The sequence below is a fragment of the Canis lupus genome, chromosome 1, assembly GCF_048164855.1.
Source record: "Canis lupus baileyi chromosome 1, mCanLup2.hap1, whole genome shotgun sequence".
Lineage (NCBI taxonomy): Eukaryota > Metazoa > Chordata > Mammalia > Carnivora > Canidae > Canis > Canis lupus.
In genome coordinates this window covers 40,272,510-40,291,359 of record NC_132838.1, presented here as the reverse complement: position 1 = coordinate 40,291,359, position 18,850 = coordinate 40,272,510, and the positions used below count along the sequence as shown (strand labels likewise).

Here is an 18,850-nt window from a genome sequence, read left to right as displayed (position 1 = left end):
ATTTCATAGAGCTCGAAAGTGGAATGGTGTATGGTTCTAACGTACATAAAGGACCTAGAATAGTCAAATTTCATAGAGCTTGAAAGTGGAATGGTGGCTTCCTGAACTTAAGGAAGGGGAGTTACTGTTTAATGGTTATGGAATTTCTGTTTTGGATGCTAAGAAGGTTCTGGAAGTGGATTTTGGTGATGATGGCACAGCAATGTGGATGTGCTTAATGCCACTGAACTGAATATTAACTGAACTTAAAAATGCTTATAAGATTAAATTTTAAGTTACATAGAATTTACCACAATTAAAAAAAAAAAAAACAGGAATGAATAGCACTATTTTGACTGCAGATAAGTCTATCAAGTAAAGAAAACCAAGTAACGTGTCAGAAGAAACCCTTCTTTTCAGATCCAGGTAGGAGCTTAGTTATGGAAAGAAGTCCAAAGGCAGAAGTTGGCTAAAATCTACTTTGTAGTAGGAGCAGTCAAGATGCTCAGAGACAGCAAACTTACATTGCAGTTTGACGAGCCATCGAATGTTGGGTAAGAACCGTCTGGCCAGTCGGCAGGGTCCAAGGCTGCTGACTGCCGGTGCTGGGCCTCATACTCCTTGAGCTACAACAAGAGAAAATGAAAGATTGACGTGGGAATAATGGCCAGGGCTGCCTACCAGGCAGCAGAGAGAATGCTCTGGGCACCTTCTTCATGCCACTGTTGGGGACTCAGTGCCAGTCAAAGATGAGGTTCCCCAAAATGAAAGGAAGACACATGCCCTGTCCTGTAATTTTTCATCTACATCCAACTGACAGACACAACAGATTCTTCATAGTCTTTGTTCCAAAAAGAACCTTGATTTTTCCCTCAAAGGTCCTCCAGCCTCAACACTCATCTATTCCAGTTCACTTATAAATTCAAAAACAAAAACAAAAAAAAAAACAAAAAAAAAATAAATTCAAAAACAGAAACTGTCTATAGGTTGGCCTCTCTTTGTAGAAGACACAATGTGGTAGACCACAGACATTTTAGTGAAACAAAGGTGGTAGCTTGAAACTAAGAGTTCTAGACTGCTTCAAGTCACCTATTCAATGTTATCGCCTAACAAACATAATGGGCTTTATTGGGAACCCTCGTGAATGACAGGAAAATAAGAAGCTATCTGGAATATGTTCAGAGACATCTAAAGTTTGGTTTTAGAAACTAGGTTTCTACTCTCTGAAATAGACAAGTGAAACATTATAGGACATTGGTAAATTTAAGAGAACAGAAAGATCTTTTAGAATGGCAAATATAAGAAGTTCCAGGTGTGTTCTCATAAAACATGTAGAAATTTAGCTCTGCAACATAATACAATTAAGTTGCCATTGTATTAAAATTCTGTTATAAAGCAACTTTTAGATAGGAATTTAAGACACTGATTAAACCATGTTCCATAAATCAAGACACCAAAAGCCAGAAATGATCTGACCTAACAGGAGATGGTATGAAGATTGTTCTCAACCATTGGAGCTATGTGGAAATGGCAAAACCACCATGCTGACAATATCCCTTTAGGGAAAAGCAACTTTTCGAAGTACCACTTCTACCATAAAATTTTTTTCTGTACATAATGTATGACTGGAGACAGACTGGGGTAGGCAGACAGGATTGATTAATGTGTAAGAGCTTGGCTGCAGAACCAAGTATCAACCAGGAACCCTTGGGCAAATTACTTAACTCCTCTGTGCCTCATTTCCTCTACCTGGAAAACGGGGGTGATGATAAACTGTCTCATAGAACTTTTACCAGAGTTACATAAGATAACACAACAAAACTGCTTAGCACACTGTACCCATGCAACAGATGCATTACAAGCATGGTATTACCACCAGCCTTGTGGTTTCAGATAAAAGAGAGCTCAAAGTTCACATCAACACCAGGTGTTTGAACTTTTGCTATTTGCTAATTTCATTTTAATCTTTCCAGTGCACTAGGGGCATTAACATTGTTCTAATCTTAATCGTACATTTAAGTTATGTATGAGAGGGCGGCCCCGGTGGCAGTGGCGCAGCAGTTTAGCGCCACCTGCAGCTGGGGGCATGGATCCTGGAGTCCCAGGATTGAGTTCCACCTCAGGCTCTCTGCATGGAGCCTGCTTCTCCCTCTGCCTGTGTCTCTGCCTCTCTCTCTGTGTGTCTCTATGAGTAAATAAAATATTTAAAAAATAAAAAATATAAATAAGTAAATAAATAAGTAAATAAATAAATAAATAAATAAAGTTATGTATGAGAATGCCCTTTCCTTCCAAATATATTGGTTTCTGAAATGCTACATTTTCCCTGCATGACTGAAATAGCTGCCAGCTGAAAAACAGGGTTATCATTTGTTTTCTCTGAGTCTCTAGCATACTTTTATATTCAACCTTAGGCCCAACTCCTAGCAGTCACTAAATAAGCTTCATCTTCAATGAAAACAAAATAAATTCCTAATTAGTCAATCATAACAGATTTAATGTTTTTCTTCTTTTATCTGTCCATGTCCTTCATTTACTCTGGGGTCTAAGAATATGTGTGCTTCCTCAGAGAGAGATTCAAATTTGTGTTCTACCCAAATTTACTTTTTTTCTTAATTTTCTATTTTAAAAATTTTATGTTTTTTTTTAATTTTATGTTTTCAAGTTATAAAACAGGATCTCTAAAAAGAGGTTTAAGTGCATTTTACAGGGAAAAAAATCCAACCTAGTTATTATTTATATAATTACATTTTTATATTCTACTTTGCTTCTAAAGAAGCTTTTACTTAAATATAATTTCATGGAAGAAAGACAGTTGATGATTTCATTTGAGAACTTAGATCTTTTAAAGCAAATGTACAGCTTTAAAACAATGACAGAAGTTTTAAAGTGTGTGTGTGTGTGTGTGTGTCTCAGGAAGAAATACTCTTTCCACATCCTATTTTCTCTAGTCTCATAGTTTTCTCATACTTTTAAGTCTAGGACAGGATTCCTGGAGGGATGGCCATCCTTAGTAGGTTAATGCTTACTCTATTTTAAAGACCTTTGAATGAGATCCTAAAATGTTTCCCATTTATACAAGAAAAGAACATTTGTACTATATCTAATCTAAATCCCCTCCAGCTCCAAGTTAAAATCATTTCCTTTTATTTTGTCCTCAGTAGAGATTAAAACAAAATAAAACACTCTTCAGTATATCCTGAAGATATGTTGTTTAATAATCCTTCATATACTTGAAGATAGTGATTAAGTTCTTTTCTGTTTCTTCTCTGAGATTAAATCCTTTCCAATTTTCACCCATGGGCCTATTTAAAAAAAAAACAAACGACAATCATTTCATTGTTCTCCTATGGACTCTCTCCATGAGCCTCTCTAGTTGTCCAAATCTCTGTGATTAATGCACAGTAGCTGCTGTAAGGAAAACAATTTAATAATACACATAGGTTTCCAGTTCCTAATCATGTACTCTGCTATACCAGATGCTCAGACTCCGTTCACAAAACTGTTCACCAAGTGCCCAGTGACTGTGCATTTGGGCTACACCCTGCTCTGGAGAACTATCCATGGTTGACAGTTGTTTTCCAGAGATGCCTAGACAGCTGCCTCCTCCTCCTCAATCAGCTTTAAGCTTCTTTTTCTCTGGCAGGACAACTCTACAGTTCAATTCACCTTTCAGAGCTTCCTACTCCCTATGGGATCAGCCTAAGGCTAGATTTCTCCTTAAATTGCATCTCTGTCCAGCTTTTTCCTCTGGCTCTCCTGCTCCCTTCCCTCACTTAGCAGCAGTCAAGTCAGTGACAATCATCAAGTACCTTTAAAAAACTAAAACTAAAACTAAAAAAAAACTTTAATTGACTTTATTTTGGACTTTCACACAGGTATGACCTTATGGAACTAGACATATATTTATCAGATGGATAAATATGTAATATTTAGTAATTAGATCAAGTTACATGAGTAGTCTTTTATATTCATAATTATATTTTAGGAAATATGATTATCAAATCACGGTCATAGATCCCCCTCAATTTCCTAGAGATAGTATTTCCCGTTAAAATGTCAAAGGACGTATTTTTCTACAACATAGCTTCATCACGACTCAGCACCGTCATACCAAAACTGTAGAGTTCTCTTTTAGCCAAAGCTTTATTTTTTTTTATTTTATTTTTTTTAGCCAAAGCTTTAAACCTGAGTTTATTCCCTACCCACCCATCCTCACTCATACGCCACAAAAATCACCCAGATAAATAACCTGTGGCTTTCAAGTATCTCACAGGTCTTCCAAACCTTGCAGAACTAGCCCAAGATCTAACTTACTTGCCTGAGCTTACCTGTCAAGAGCTATGTATGCTCTTAAAATTACCATTTGGAAATTGTGTTACATAGAATATCCCAATGACCTAAATCGCCCTAAACAATTTTTTTTTACTAATAAGCTTGACTTCCTTAAAGTACATGTAGTAAGTATCCATCATAAAACTATTAGAAAATGTGTGAAATGCCATTAGATTTGATGAAACTGTTCAGTTAACAAAATATAAAAATCTTAAGTTATGCTGTCTTTTTTTCAAGCTGTTGTCTTTTTAAATTACACACTCAAAGAAAATACAGAGGTGTTTTGTAAAGTTCATTCCCTTCAGATGCCTTTTTTTTTTTTTTTTTGCAGCTTATGGTAGTGTTTCACATATTAATTCCTTGTAGCCTTTTTCATTTTGATCTCTGTTTGTATCAATAACTGGGTTTTCAGGTGTGTGAATCATGGCTGTACACTTCCCAGAGGGAAAATACCCATCAATGAGATGAAATTCATATAAACAAAGCACAATGGACCAAATCATCTTTGACATCAGACAAAATTTTCTGCAATACAAGGATGTATTGAGGGATACTCCCAGCTCCAAGAGGCACACAGGCAAATTTCTCTCCTGCTACTGGGTTGTCCTGTCAGGAGTAAAGTTCAGATGTTCTACCCGTGGATCTTTAAGTATCTGATTGACAGCAGGAAAACATACACCTGATGTTCTGAAGGACATTCTCAGCATGATCATTATAGGAGGTCCAAGTCTTAAGAGTGTATGTATGTGTGTGTGTGTGTGTGTGTACATACATACATGATTCAATAAAATCATATATATATATGATTCAATAAAATACAGTAATCCATTAGCCTTGGAACAAATTATCCTTAATAAATGTTTTAAAATACAAAGGCCTATGTCCTTTAGAAAATTCGTTTTACCATGAAGTAGAGAAAAGAAAGACATAAATCTTAAGTATATATTTTTTTTTTTTAATTTTTTATTTATTTATGATAGTCACACAGAGAGAGAGAGAGAGGCAGAGACATAGGCAGAGGGAGAAGCAGGCTCCATGCACCGGGAGCCCGACGTGGGATTCGATCCCGGGTCTCCAGGATCGCGCCCTGGGCCAAAGGCAGGCGCCAAACCGCTGAAGTTGGAGGAAACTACAAATATTTGCAAATACATATCTTCTTTAAAAAGTGCTTCTTTTCATTAAATCATAATGTTTATAATGTGAATAGCTGTTCATTATTTATTCATGAGAGACACAGAGAGGAGTGAGAGAGAGATGACACAGGCAGGGGGAGAAGCAGGCTCCATGCAGGGAGCCTGAGATGGAACTCGATCCCAGGTCTCCAGGATCAGGCCCTGGGCTGAAGGCGGTGCTAAACCGCTGAACCATCCAGGCTTCCCGAGACCACTTTGTTGAATACTGTGAAAAGGGACTTTAAATCTACCTGCTGGGGGCAGCCCGAGTGTGTGTGTGTGTGTGTGTGTGTGCGTGTGTGTGTGTGTGTGTGTGTATTCAAGTAAATTTAGATCCCTGAGCTGGTCAAAAAAGGGGAAGATCCTTTCCACAGACTGTTTTCTGCTCTAAATAACATTTTTCATGAAGTGTTTTGTCTCTGGCCAAAGAAACAGCCCATCTAGGCACTAGTAGCTGAAGATGTAGGCTGCCCTGCCAAGAACAGGCCAAAAGGCTTCCCTGCCACTTCATCATTTGCCAAAGGACACCCATATTTGTGTGTAGAATCTAGTAGAGTTTAGAGAATGTAATCAATTTTGTTCTTCAATCTGTGTTTCTGAATTGCCTTACAGAAAGTATTCTTGATCTCTTGATGAGCTCTGTCCTAAAACTAGGCAAGGCAGCCCCACTGGGAATAGACAGATTGCACTATTAAAGCCTCCACCCAAATGCACACACGGCTGTGCCACCTTCTTGTGGAGTTAACTTCTAATTTCCTTTCTGTATGAATAATGGCTAGCTGTAAAAATGACCAACTCAGAAGGAGCTTCAAGCTAATTTTTTTTCTCCCCAACTTTGAAAATATTCCTTTCTTTTCAATTATAGGAATGTGCTACCACCTAAAACTATGTTAAGGCCACTTCTCATATTTTCTTCTGTTTCATGAAAACTGGGTTAGGTACATCACATGCAATTCTCTTCCCAAACACAAGTATAGTCAGATGACTGTAGACTTCTTTTGCATTCTGATCTTCATTTGTGCTTTTTAAAAAAGCAGTGCAGCAGCATGCATCGCTCCCCAGAAGGTAAGTACACGTCTTGCCTACCACAGTAAAACTAAATACATGTCCATGTTCCTCACATGTATTTTATAGGCATTCAGCTGGACTTCTCCCAAAATGCTAAGCCATGTTCAAGAAATGGAACTGGAGAGAAAATGTATGGTGGGCTTTTCGTCTCTGCTGGCAGCTGGGCCAGGTGGCCAAAGGTGTGATGGAGCAGGGAGACCAGGTTGAGAGAGAAGGTGGATCAGCAACAAGGACAGGAGGCTGCCACCTGTCATCTGCTCCATGGCTGGCCCAGCACTACTTTGGTCCACCAGAGACACTGCGGGCCAAGATGATTTCTATTCCTTCAAGTCGACAGAGCAAGAGAAGTGGGTAGATGGGCATCTGGAGATGGCCTTGGCCCTCAGGCCTCCAACTAAACCCAGTCCCATCTCTCACTCCCATCAAGTGCTTTATTCCTCTCAGGTTGTCTCAAGAATAAATTAAACTTTTTGCTCCTTAAACTACTCTAAACTAGGTTTAGAGTCAGGTATATGAAACTAAATTGAATGTGCTTGTTGTCATGGTTTCAAGGTTTCAGATCTTTAAGATTCTATTTAATGGTAAAGTCATAACTCATTCAATGATTCCTTAGGGACTTTAGAGTTTTCACTTGTTTCTAAACCAGCCTGATTTATGACTCATCTACACAGAACCAAACCAGCTATTCTAAGTGGAAACCCAAGAATCCATCAGGCAGTTTGTTGGGCAACAACCAAGCAGGAAATCTCTTAATAATTGCTATCTCTCCATCATAAACGCTATACCAGTGCCCTAAGGGTTAATTAGGCTTCTTTTAGTAATTGATTTAACTGAGAGCAAGAAATATGACTCGCTATGATGAATACCTACTTAGAAAGGAAAGTAAGCAAAATTTTAAGGTATACCTAAAGCTTAAATTTTAAATTATTCAAAGTGTAGTCTGTGACAGCATTTTATAGAACTGATGTTTACAATGGTTGTACTATAAGTTTAACTTTTTTATTTGATAATTTTTATCATTATTATATTCTTATAAATCTTTTTACAAGGCTTGTGTATTTTGCAATGGCATTCAGAGAGTCATTTTCCTCATTAACATGGTCCACAGCTCAAAAATATTTGCCGTTCATTCATTCGGTAGTCACTGAATACGGAATTTAAAACTCACAACATGGAAAGCTTATATTAAGTAAATAGAATGGAATCAGTATTTTATCTGATAACATAGGTATTCAATGACCACTAAAGTATCATCAAAATACTACTTTAAATAATATGTTCCTGGGCAGCCCCAGTGGCTCAGCAGTTTAGTGCCGCCTTCAGTCCAGGGCATGATCCTGGAGACCCAGGATCGAGACCCCACGTAGGGCTCCCTGCATGGAGCCTGCTTCTCCCTCTGCCTGTGTCTCTGCCTCTCTCTTTCTCTCTCTCTCATGAATAAATAAATCTTAAATAAACAAACAAACAAACAAATAAAATGTTTCTATACGCCTTGAGGTCCCCATTTTAGTCCACAAGAGCACATTACCATAGACCGGATGGCTTATAAATAACAGAGATTCCACAGTTCTGGAGGCTGGGAAGTCCAAGATCAAGGAGCTGGCAAGATTTAGTGTGTGGTGAGGACCTGCTTCTGGTTCACTGACTGCCATCTTCTCATGGTGAGTCCTCAGTGGCAGAAGGGGTGTGGGAGCTCCCTGGGGCCTCTTTTACAAGCTCACTTATTCCATTTGCGAGGGTTCCACCTTTAGAACCTAAGCATCTCCAAAGGCCTTACCTCCAAGTAACACTGCATTGGGCATTAGAATTTAATACATGGATTGGGGCAGGGGGGACACAAACAATCTATGGCGACTCTCCAAACATTTTTCCATGTAAGAGGGTCAAGTGCTCACAAATGTAAACCAAGTAACCATGCACTTACCCTTGCAAGTGCTTCTTCAATAGTGATCATCTTCTCCTTGACCATCATCATCAGCTGAATCCGTTCCTCATCACTCATTGTTATCTCACTTGCAACATAGCCCACATCTTCTCCTAGAGATTGAAGACAAAAGACAGGAGTGAAAAAAAGGAAGATAAAACAGAATGCTAATCCTCAAAGGTCATCATTCAGGACTAGAGAAGGAGATAGTTCAGGGGCAATGTCCAGCATCGCACGTTACCGATGAAGCAACAGGAGCAGTAATGGGTTGTTTTTCAGGAAGCCAAAGATCCCATCTTATTGAGAAATAGGTTCTGAGAACATACGGATGTTACCATAGAAACAAATCCTTCAAAATGATCAGAGCCTTTGTGATGGAGGGTCTAGTGGAAGAGTTTTCGAAGAAAGCTGACAGGAAATCTGATACTTCAGACTAATTTAAAGACCCACCTAGAGCAGACAAGCATTCCAAGGCTCCTTCGGCTGATGGTCTTCTGTGTCCTTCTATTTCAAATATCAACAAGAAAAAAATCTTTTTCAGGAGTGGGAGGGACCCCTTTTTCAAAACACAGAACTTTAAGGTCACAGAGTCACCTGCAGAACAAGACCTGGAGGCTGGTGAGATCCTAGATTCCTAAGAAGCTGTTTGGTGTTCCTTAGAGTATATGTGCAAATAAACAAAATGATAGGTAAGAAGCATTTAGAGTTCATTGGAAGGAAGGAAAGTTTTGGCATATATACATTGGGAAGTTCTGGCATATATACACATACGCCATATTTGAAGATATATGCCATATATGCTGTGTGTGTGTGTTCATATATATATATATATATATACACACACACACATATATCTGAAAGTTCTGCCATAAATAGGTATCCGAACTATGAGGGGAACTCAAATTCCTATTCAAAAATGAAGGCAGCGGGATCCCTGGGTGGCGCAGCGGTTTGGCGCCTGCCTTTGGCCCAGGGCGCGATCCTGGAGACCCGGGCTCGAATCCCACATCAGGCTCCCGGTGCATGGAGCCTGCTTCTCCCTCTGCCTGTGTCTCTGCCTCTCTCTCTCTCTTTGTGTGACTATCATTAAAAAAAAAAAAATGAAGGCAGCTGGGGGTGCCTGGGCAACTGACTGGGGGCTCAGTCAGTTAAGTGTCCAACTCTTGGTTTTGGCTCAGGTCACCATCTCAGGGTCATGAGATCAAGCTCCGTGTCAGGCTCTGGGCTGGGCATGGAACCTGCTTAAGATTCTCTCTCTCCCTCTGTCCCTCCCTCCCCCTTTTCCTCTAAAAACAAAACAAAACTTAAGGCAACCAGAACTGCTGAGGAAAAGAGAATTCCCCTACTAGGATCCTTCAAAAATGCTTTCCAGCAGAGCAAACAGATTGCCGTTGTCTGTAATATATGTGAGCCACATTCACCTGTGTGCCTTTGGTGAGCACATAGGGAAGGATACGTCCACGGAAGTGGACTGTCATGCACAGACTGGGAATCAACCCACATTCTTGTTCCTCATCTTTCTCCTGCCCTATCTTTCTCATACATACTTTACCAGCGTCGGTGTCACTAGGATGCTTGGCCATGGCTACATCTGCCCTTGGTGCCGAAGGACAGCAAAAGAGTCTGGCTGCAGACTTGTAGGAACCCACTGAAGTCAGGGCCTACGCTAGAATTCATATTCCCCTGTGTTTCCCTATCTCATTTCCATTCTATAATCAATCAGTCCAGAAATAAGACTCAAGTTTCCTTCGCCACTCATCTACTTGTCTGGGAAGAATAATAGTGTGTGCTGGGTGAGGAGACAAGCCTGCTGGTTTGATTCATTTTACTATCTGCGTCACCTCTGAGGGTGGAGGGAGTGATGGGGAGCTGGTTGGGTTTAAAAAAAAAAAAAATCCACATGAGTCAGTTAACTGTTGGCTTCTTCCCTCCATCCCTTTCTCTCTTTCTTCTTCCCTTTCTTTCTAATATTTAGAAAGACTTTGTTAGGATCCAAGATTTTCTTTGAATCACAAGTGCTCTTGGCTGTGTACCAAAAGGAAAAAACTGGGAATGCTTAAGAATCATAACTTTAAACCAGGACAACTGAAATAACCCCAGTGAACGTTGCTGGGGTCTCCTTGTCCACGTTTCTCATTTCCACATGTATGAATAACAGGAGAAGCATTCTGAACAGGATAGGACACTACAATTTTGTGAAAGAAAACAAACAGCGTCACTGGTGAGCGACTAAAAATCTTCATCTCGTGATAACCTCATTCAGCTGGATTGGAATCGAGAAGTAGCTTTGTTGCTGTTCCTCTCTGAATACTGGGGAAACATAAATTACATAACTAGGCCTCGAAGGGATGACATATTTACTTACTATATAAACAACAACAAAGACCCAGCCAAAAGAAGGGCAGGACTCCCTGCACAAAGCAGCCTGGGCAAATTCCCATGATGTCAGACCATTAGACAGAGTCTCCAGGGGCAACAGCCTGTAACTGTCCCTGCCACAGAAAAGCATCAAAAGTTCAGAAGATTGCAAAGGCCCCAAGTGGCGGGACAGGGGGATGAGTCCAAAACTAACAAATGCTATGACTTCCTAGACCCTTTTAGGATAGATCTTGGCGAGTAACAACCTTTCTGAGGTTGGTGTGACTGAGAAAACAAAAGATTGGGTCTTTGCCGTCAGATCTATGAAAAAGGAGGACCTGCCAACTCTCCTCATTGGGTTTTCTTTGATTAAAAAACAAAACAAAACAAAAACAAATAACACCACTGGGATGAAGTCTTAAAGTCATGATAGGAACGCCAGGAGATTCGACTGGCTGCCTTCGGCGGGATTAGTGGCACAGGCTTCTCAACACTGAGAGCTAAAGGAGCCTACTGTCTGCCAGCTGTGTCACAGTACCTTTGGACGTCTGTCTCATTATTCCTTTCTGGTTCTTTCGGAAGTTCTGCCAGAAGTACTTATTTTTCTTCTTCCAATCTCCTTTTCCTTTAAAAATGAAAGGAAAAAAAAAAAAGAAAGGCACAAGCAATAAATTCATTAATAACAAAAGTAGCCTCTTCTTTACAATTCAAAGCTTCTAAGGATACTTTGATTTCACAAAAAAAGTTTTCTTCTTTCTGTTTGTGAAAGACTTGGAAATAGCCTAAAAAGTCATTTAAAAGAAATGCAAATTTCCTAGCAGCCAGTAAGGGTGCAGTGGGGGTTAAGATGAGAAATAAACATCAAAAAAGGCAAAACACACAATCGTCTATTCGCTTTGATGTTGTTTGACTGCTACGTCTAATTTGGCCTCGTCTAGTCTTGCGGTGGCCTCGCCCCCTCTGGTCTCAGCCGCAATTATTCCAACGAAACCACGGATAGGATACTTTGAGAAGTGAACTTTGTTTTGTCGTTACCCCTGTGGCTGACCTCCCCTTGATTGCCTGCTGTCGTGCCAGGTTTAAAGAAGGTGACGGAATGGCTGGTGTGTCCTGGGTGTACCAGCCAGCCGACGGAGCCAGCCCAGGAGCTGTTTCCCTAGGGTGTCGGGCTTGCTCAGGGACAGCTTTAGCACAGGCAGGGTGCAGAGAGGGCATGCCCACCTCTCCGGCATTCGGGCTACTTGGTGAGCCACTACCTGCAGCTTACACAGGTATGATGATAAGGAAAGCAGACTGCTAGCCTGCTGTGACATCTCCCAAGTGAGCCCCCTTGTCTCTCCCATCACCCTCCCTCCCCCGACTGTTCAGGGGACAGTCTGTTTCACTTGTCTTCGGGTGAAAACAAGCTCACTGCCGTAGCTAGACACCTGTAGTGTCTGCTAGGGTTCTGATCATCGCTGACATCTAATGCCTTCTAAAAGGCAAAAAGAAGGGAAGAGAGGAAGTAAAATAAAAGAATCGAGTAGCCCTTTATTTAAAAATGAAACGCAGCAGCAGCTCTCATGTAGACGTGGCACACTCAAAGCAGCAGCTTTGTCACTGTCACCATTTGGTGTCTGGTTGCTCTGTGGCCACTGGAAAACAGGACCCAGGAGTGTAAGGCACTGTTGGGTTTGCACAGTCTAGACTGGTGGTGCCAGGCAATGCGGCACAACACAGACGCGTGGAGACTCCTGTCCACGGGGCTCCCAGGCTCAAAAAGGCACCATGTGTCAAAACAAGATGCCCTCATTTAAGTGCTGACAAGCCCCGGAGCTCTGGAATAAGGCCCACCCCAGCTTCGCTGAGACTTCCTATGTACTCAGAATCTTGCAGGGGAGTGTGAGGGCACCTACTGCTTTTCAGCTAAACACAGCAGCAAATAGCCATAAGAAGGGAAAGCAGAAGTAGGATTATCACTTACTCCACCTTTCTCTTGGATAATTGCAACATATTTCTTTTGCTGGAAGCTATACTCCTCACTTTCCTCTATTTTAACGTTTCTGAAATGGAGGTGCTAACTAAAAAATAAATAGTAGCGAACATTTATTGGGCACTTACCATGCCCAGGCACCTTGCTATCTAATGGCTTATCTCACTTAATACATGCAACGCACAGGATGCGTTATTGTTCCCATTTAGTGGATGACAAAACTGAGGCTTTGGAGGCAAATGACTTGCCCAAAGCCATAACCACTGAGGAGTTGGAATCCTGATTCAAATCCAAATCAAAACCTGGTTTGAGCACTTATGCTCCTAATCCCCAAACCTTGCCCAACTGCCAGACATGAAGAGAAAAGATGTCACTAAATCAAGACAGGATTTTGTAATCAAGGAAACGTGAAATATATAACACTTTAATTGTGCAGTCTTTGATTCAAAAGTTCCAAATCAAAGGATTTATCCTAAGGCCATGATCAGAGAAAGGCTCAAGGATTTCTAGGATAGCATCAATTCTCTGAGAGCAAAAAATTAGAAACAAATGTCCAGCAAAAGAAGAGGCAGTTGATTAAATTGTGGCCCATCCAATATGATGGAATATTATAGACTTAAAAATTTTTACTGTAATCAATGTGGGAAAATGCTCAGCACACATTCTATTGAAAAAATTTATAAAATAATATGCAGAGTATGATCCCAACTGTTTTTTAAAAAAGAGCCACATAAATACATGTGGGAAAAAAAAGAGAGGAGAGGTAGGTATCAAAATCTTAACAGTGTTTCTTTCTGGGTGCAAAGATTCTTTGTGGTTTTTGTCTTTTTCACAACTTATATGTTCTATAAAGCATTAAGATAATTTTAAGGCATTAAACCAAGAAAAGGAGTACTAACCTACAGAGCCGTCCTCTGAGTTGGACTTAGGAAGAGTGTTCCTAGAAAAGAAAAACAAGTGTGATTACCAGGGAAGCCTTGCCTTTGTGGGAGGACAAAAACTCCCAACTAGTCTGACCTGGCATCAATACCACTTAGCAGAGCCAGGGAGATTCTGATAGGGTATTTACCACTGGCCTTATCTAGCCAGCTGCTGCCTTTCTAGAAATATACTCATGAACCATTTGTCAGTATTTACTGAAGACTCACTCCAGGGTAAGACCTCCATTAAATGAGGGTAACAAATTTCACTGGATGATCACCGGATGATCCACTTCTGCGAACTATTAACCACATGTGAAGTTATTGCCATCGAAAAGTCTCTTGTGTAAGTGGGAAAGAGCAGATAAGAATAGAGACCCAGCACCACAAATGCCAGCCACTGAGGTCAGCAGGTGAGTATAGTGGTTAGCTGCAGAAGTGTAGGAAATAAGATGCTCCAAATTGAGGGGGCAGGTGGTATGCAGCTCCAGCAGTGGATTGCTGACAATCCACAGGCATGCTATCTGCCTTGCTAGAGCTACCTATATACAAAGAGAAGCCAGGAAATCTGCTTTTTAAAAAACAAACAAACAAACAAACAACAACAACAACAACAAAAAAACAAAAGAAAAATAGCTCCACATTTGTAAGTAATGGCAAATAATTCAATGTTTTTTTAAAATGTGTCCAAGTTAATCAATGCATGTCTGGGCACCAAATTTGGCCATACCCTACCCTATTCTGGCTGCTAGTTTGTGACAAATACAGACAAATCCAAATAACTTGAAACACGAACACAACCCAAAACCAAATTAATTAAATGTTTCCCTAGAAAACACAAAGACAAACACCAACTTCAGGTAAGAAGGAAAGAAAACAAAGAAAGTCAAAACTAACTCTCAAAATGGTCAGAGTAGAGGTGGAGCACAGTCTTTCACTGGGTCAATCCAAAGCCTAGAGGCTAAGTTGGGTGTCCACTGCTGACAAGGAAAACCGGGAAGAAGGAATCTGCTTTGGGACAGAAGCACAGATACTCAGGGTGTTTACACCTGAATCCTCACGTCGTTCCTCTTCCAGGGAGGACAGAGGGGGCATCCGGCAAAAGTGCATTCTTGATTTAAAGAATGCATGGGACGACAGAGCTTGGGAGGCCAGAACTGTGTTGCACTGAAGAGATCAGAGAAAGAGAAGAAGAACCTGCAAATGCTGACCTGCTGGGTACCCTACAGGTGAAATAGGACCTCTAAAATTTAAGGCAACCAGAGGAAGCAAGAAGGGGCTTTCTGTTATGCAAAGCCACCTGTGCACCTGTGATAAGCCTGTGCTCTTCAGTGCAGGGTCACTGATGCTACCTGATTGAACCCAAAAGCCCAGGCCCTGCAAGCACCCTCATACGCAAAGTCTGAGAGAAGAGAACTGGTTTTTACTGGCGCACAAATCTACCAGACCTCTACTGTCAATAAGGGGAGAGGGGAGGCACTAAGACTAGAAGCAGGGGAGGCATCTCAGTTGCTGAGGATGAACGCTAGACCTGAAGTCATTATTTCCCATCACTACTAGCAGTGAACAAAGAAAATGTAAGGAAAATCTACCGTCTCGTAGTATTTTGCCAAGATATAGCTCCAAAGGTCTATTCTCTGCCCTCCTACCCATACAAAAATGAAAATGACTAAAGACAGGGGTGCCGGGGTGGCTCAGTTGTTTGAGTGTCTGCTTTCACTCAGGTCATGATCTCTGGGTTCTGGGATCAAGCCCCGTATCAGGCTCCCTGCTCGGTGGGGAGTCTGCTTCTCCCTCTCCCTCTGTGCTTGCTCTCACACTCTCTCTCAAGGAAATAAATATTTTTTAAAAATAGAAAAAAATGACTAAAGATATACTTATTTTAAAAAGCCATTTCAGTTCTTAATTCATTCAGCAAAAATGTATTGAGTGCCATTATGAGTCAGGTATATGGATGATTACAAAGAAATGGGACTTACGATGCAAGGAGGGCGACAAACATGAACAAAGGAGAAGCGCACTCAAGGGAGAAGTAACAGGGCAGCCCCTGTGGCTCAGCGGTTTAGCTCTGCCTTCAGCCCAGGATCTGATCCTGGAGACCTGGGATAGAGTTCCCATGTCAGGCTCCCTGCATGGAGCCTGCTTCTCCCTCTGCCTGTGTCTCTGCCTCTCTCTCTCTCTGTGTCTCTCATGAATAAATAAATAAAATCTTAAAAAAAAAAAAAAGCAAAGCTTAAAAAAAGGAGAAGCAACAGCAGGAGGAAGGGGAAGGCAGGGCTGGGGGTGGAGCAGGACAAGAAGGAGAGAAGCAGCAGCACATCATGGAGACCACTCAAGCCCACAGTGGTACGGGCCGGCAAAATGGCAGGTGTGAGCAGACTGTAGAGTTGGCTAGCTGGCTGGGGAATTAAAGCAGAGAATTCTTCTAAAGAAATACTAACTGTGGGGCGCATGGGTGGTGCAGTCGGTTAAGCAATCAACTCGGTTTTGGCTCAAGTGGTGACCCCAGGGTCATGAAATAGAGCCCCAAGTTGGGCTCCATGTTCAGTGTGGAGTCTGTTTGGGTTTCTCCTTCTCCCTCTGCCCCTCAACTACCACCCCCCCACCATGCTCTCTCACTCTAAAATAAAAAAATAAATCTTAAAAAAATAAAAAGAAACAATATTTGAGCTAAAGTCTGGGTTTCTAATTTTTTTTTCAAATTTTACTCTGTTGCATTCTGAGCTCAAAGTCATATATAATATGCATCGGTCCACCTTCCAGCACCACCAACCACAGCTTTTGCCTTACTGCTCACAGCAAAGGAAGCACCACATTTATTTTTAAAATCACTCTAAGGACGTGGAGAGTCTTGACCTAATTGCTAAAGGACCAAAGACATCAAACATCCCTAGCTCTTGATCAACTACTTAACTATGTAATAAAATACAAATATTTAGGTGAACTTTCACTTTTCCTAAAAGAAATGTTTTCATGAGGGAAATGGCCTAAAAAAATTACTTTTCTTCAGTCCTTTGCTGATTAGAATAATACCAGCTGTAAGGAACTGTACCCATCATTTAATCCAATTCCAATTTTATAGGGAACAATGACCTCCAGAAGCTACAGGAGTGGTCCAAGGTTCCATCAGCTGGTTAGAAGCCAACAAGGAGCTCTCCCCAGGCACTGGCAGCCCAGCCGTCTTCCTACCAGACACTGGACTCTTCCTCTCCAGATAAAATATATATAAAATTGTTTCTATTCTATTCTTGAAGAATTCAAAAGCTAACCTCTATTTTCCAACTCATTTCTCATTCTTCCTGCCAAATGGGAATGTCTTCTACCATAAATATACTCCAGAACCCACATGGCATAAAAAGGTAAGTTCTCCCTATTACAAAGTTATCACAAAATATAAATATGTTTTCCTCTATAAAATGCTAGCTTACAAAAAAACCCAAATAAATAAATAAATAAATAAATAAGACTCTAGCTTACAATTTTAAAGGTTTTTTATCTACTTTCTTCAAATAATCACACATACATAAAATTCACCATCTAGTTTGCACTTTGGATCTTTTCATTACGTTTAAGAGGGGTTTCTAACGATTGTTTGCATTTCCCTTGGAGGCCAGCAGATGGCACTGCAGCTCCTCTATTCATCTTGCGGGGACAAATGGGGATTTTTTTTTTTCCCCCCCCAACATTTCACAAGTTCACAATCTAGATACTGGCCAAAGAACAGCATGTCAGTGTTTCCTAAATGTGAGGCTCCCCAACTCATCAGTTTGCAAAGGTGGGAAATGACACCGTAAGAAGTTTAATTTGGATGCAGTGAATCGTCCCTGCAAACAGAGGCTGGCAGTGCAGTGATGCGAAATGCCATCTTTCTCCTTGAGACTGATTATAAGATTCATCCAGCAGGAGCAAAAATCCATGATGTAACCAAATTCCAAATTTGGATGGCAGCAGGTGGAAAGGGTCATTTACTGATCTCCTGGTGGGAGAAATTAATGCTCAGGAGTCCATTCCAAAGAGGCCTCCTCCTCCTCATAGCACCTTGCAGCCAGACGCCGCAGGCCTAGGAATGGCTGTGCTGGAAGCAGGTTTGCCAGCCCCTCTCCATCACTTTCACTGTCATCAGGGTAAAAAGAATGGGAACTTCAGCCCCGTTTGCTTGCCGGTTTCTAGGCCTAGGAATCATTAGGACGCAGTAATTAGCATCTACTTAAGCACTGAGTAATAGGAGTATTGCATTTTGTCTCTGAATTCAATCTTAGAAGTACCTTTTACCTAATAGATCCCAAGTATAAGTGATTTTTCCTCAATCCCTAAACTACTTCAGCCTTCCCTGAACTCAAATTCATTTAAGAAAATTCAATAAAGAATTTATGAATCAGATTAAAAAAAAATTTAGGGATGGCATCCCAACACTTAACCAGTTTCTTTCATCCTACCTCGGTCTTTAGCAAATTCTTTGTTCAACTGTTTCGTTCCTTTCTTTTCACTCACTCATTCATTCATTCAGTCAGTCTTTACTTCCTTCAATAAACATTTATCCAACTCCCATTATGAGTCTGGCATCCTTTGAGGTATTGAGAATGTAGCAATAAACAGTACAGGTAAAATCCCTGTTCTCTTGGAACTAAGGATGGGGGGGATGGAGAAGTGAGGCGGAGGGGGGGCTCAGGTCAAGAAGTGGGGAGAGTTTTGGATGGGATGGATAGAGAAGGTGTCTCTGAAGAGGTGACAAGTGAATAGAGATGTAAGTGATGAGCTGGCATGACAGGCACTCACCCCGATGGGGAAGGCTGGATAGGGAAAGAGCAGAGGAAGAAAGCAAGAGGTCTACTCTGCACATACTCAGTTTGAGGTGCTTCCTGAATACTTCTGTGGAGATCAGATTTTGGAAGTCACTTGCACGTTCAAGTCACTAGGAGACCAACTGAACACAATGAAGAGAAGTGGCATGAGGACTGGGCTCAAGGGAATCCAATCTCAGGGTCAGGAAGTAAAGCAGTAGTGGGACTTAGGAGAAGTAGTCAGTGGGGAGAAGGAAAACCATGAGTATGCTTTTACCTTTTCTGGCTAAAATAATATTAAAATTGATTTTATACAAACTATATCACTGCCTCCAATGTCA

The 18,850-nt window shown here is 41.1% G+C and overlaps 1 protein-coding gene and 1 pseudogene across 6 annotated transcripts in view; both read right to left on the bottom strand.

Moving 5' to 3' along the window:
* SASH1 (SAM and SH3 domain containing 1) overlaps nt 1-18,850 on the bottom strand; it is a 313,961-nt gene that overhangs the window by 64,751 nt on the left and 230,360 nt on the right. For 3 of the 6 annotated variants that reach the window (XM_072827316.1, XM_072827306.1, XM_072827274.1), the window contains exons 5-9: nt 13,708-13,748; nt 11,375-11,461; nt 8,929-8,982; nt 8,479-8,591; nt 504-605 (exon numbers count right to left, since the gene is read on the bottom strand). In XM_072827316.1, coding sequence (XP_072683417.1) covers nt 504-605; nt 8,479-8,591; nt 8,929-8,982; nt 11,375-11,461; nt 13,708-13,748 — 397 coding nt within the window. The remainder of the gene's footprint in view (nt 1-503; nt 606-8,478; nt 8,592-8,928; nt 8,983-11,374; nt 11,462-13,707; nt 13,749-18,850) is intronic. The other 3 variants (XM_072827291.1, XM_072827281.1, XM_072827301.1) reach the window with 3 other exon arrangements.
* Nucleotides 4,908-6,868, bottom strand: LOC140608555 (lanosterol 14-alpha demethylase-like; annotated as a pseudogene).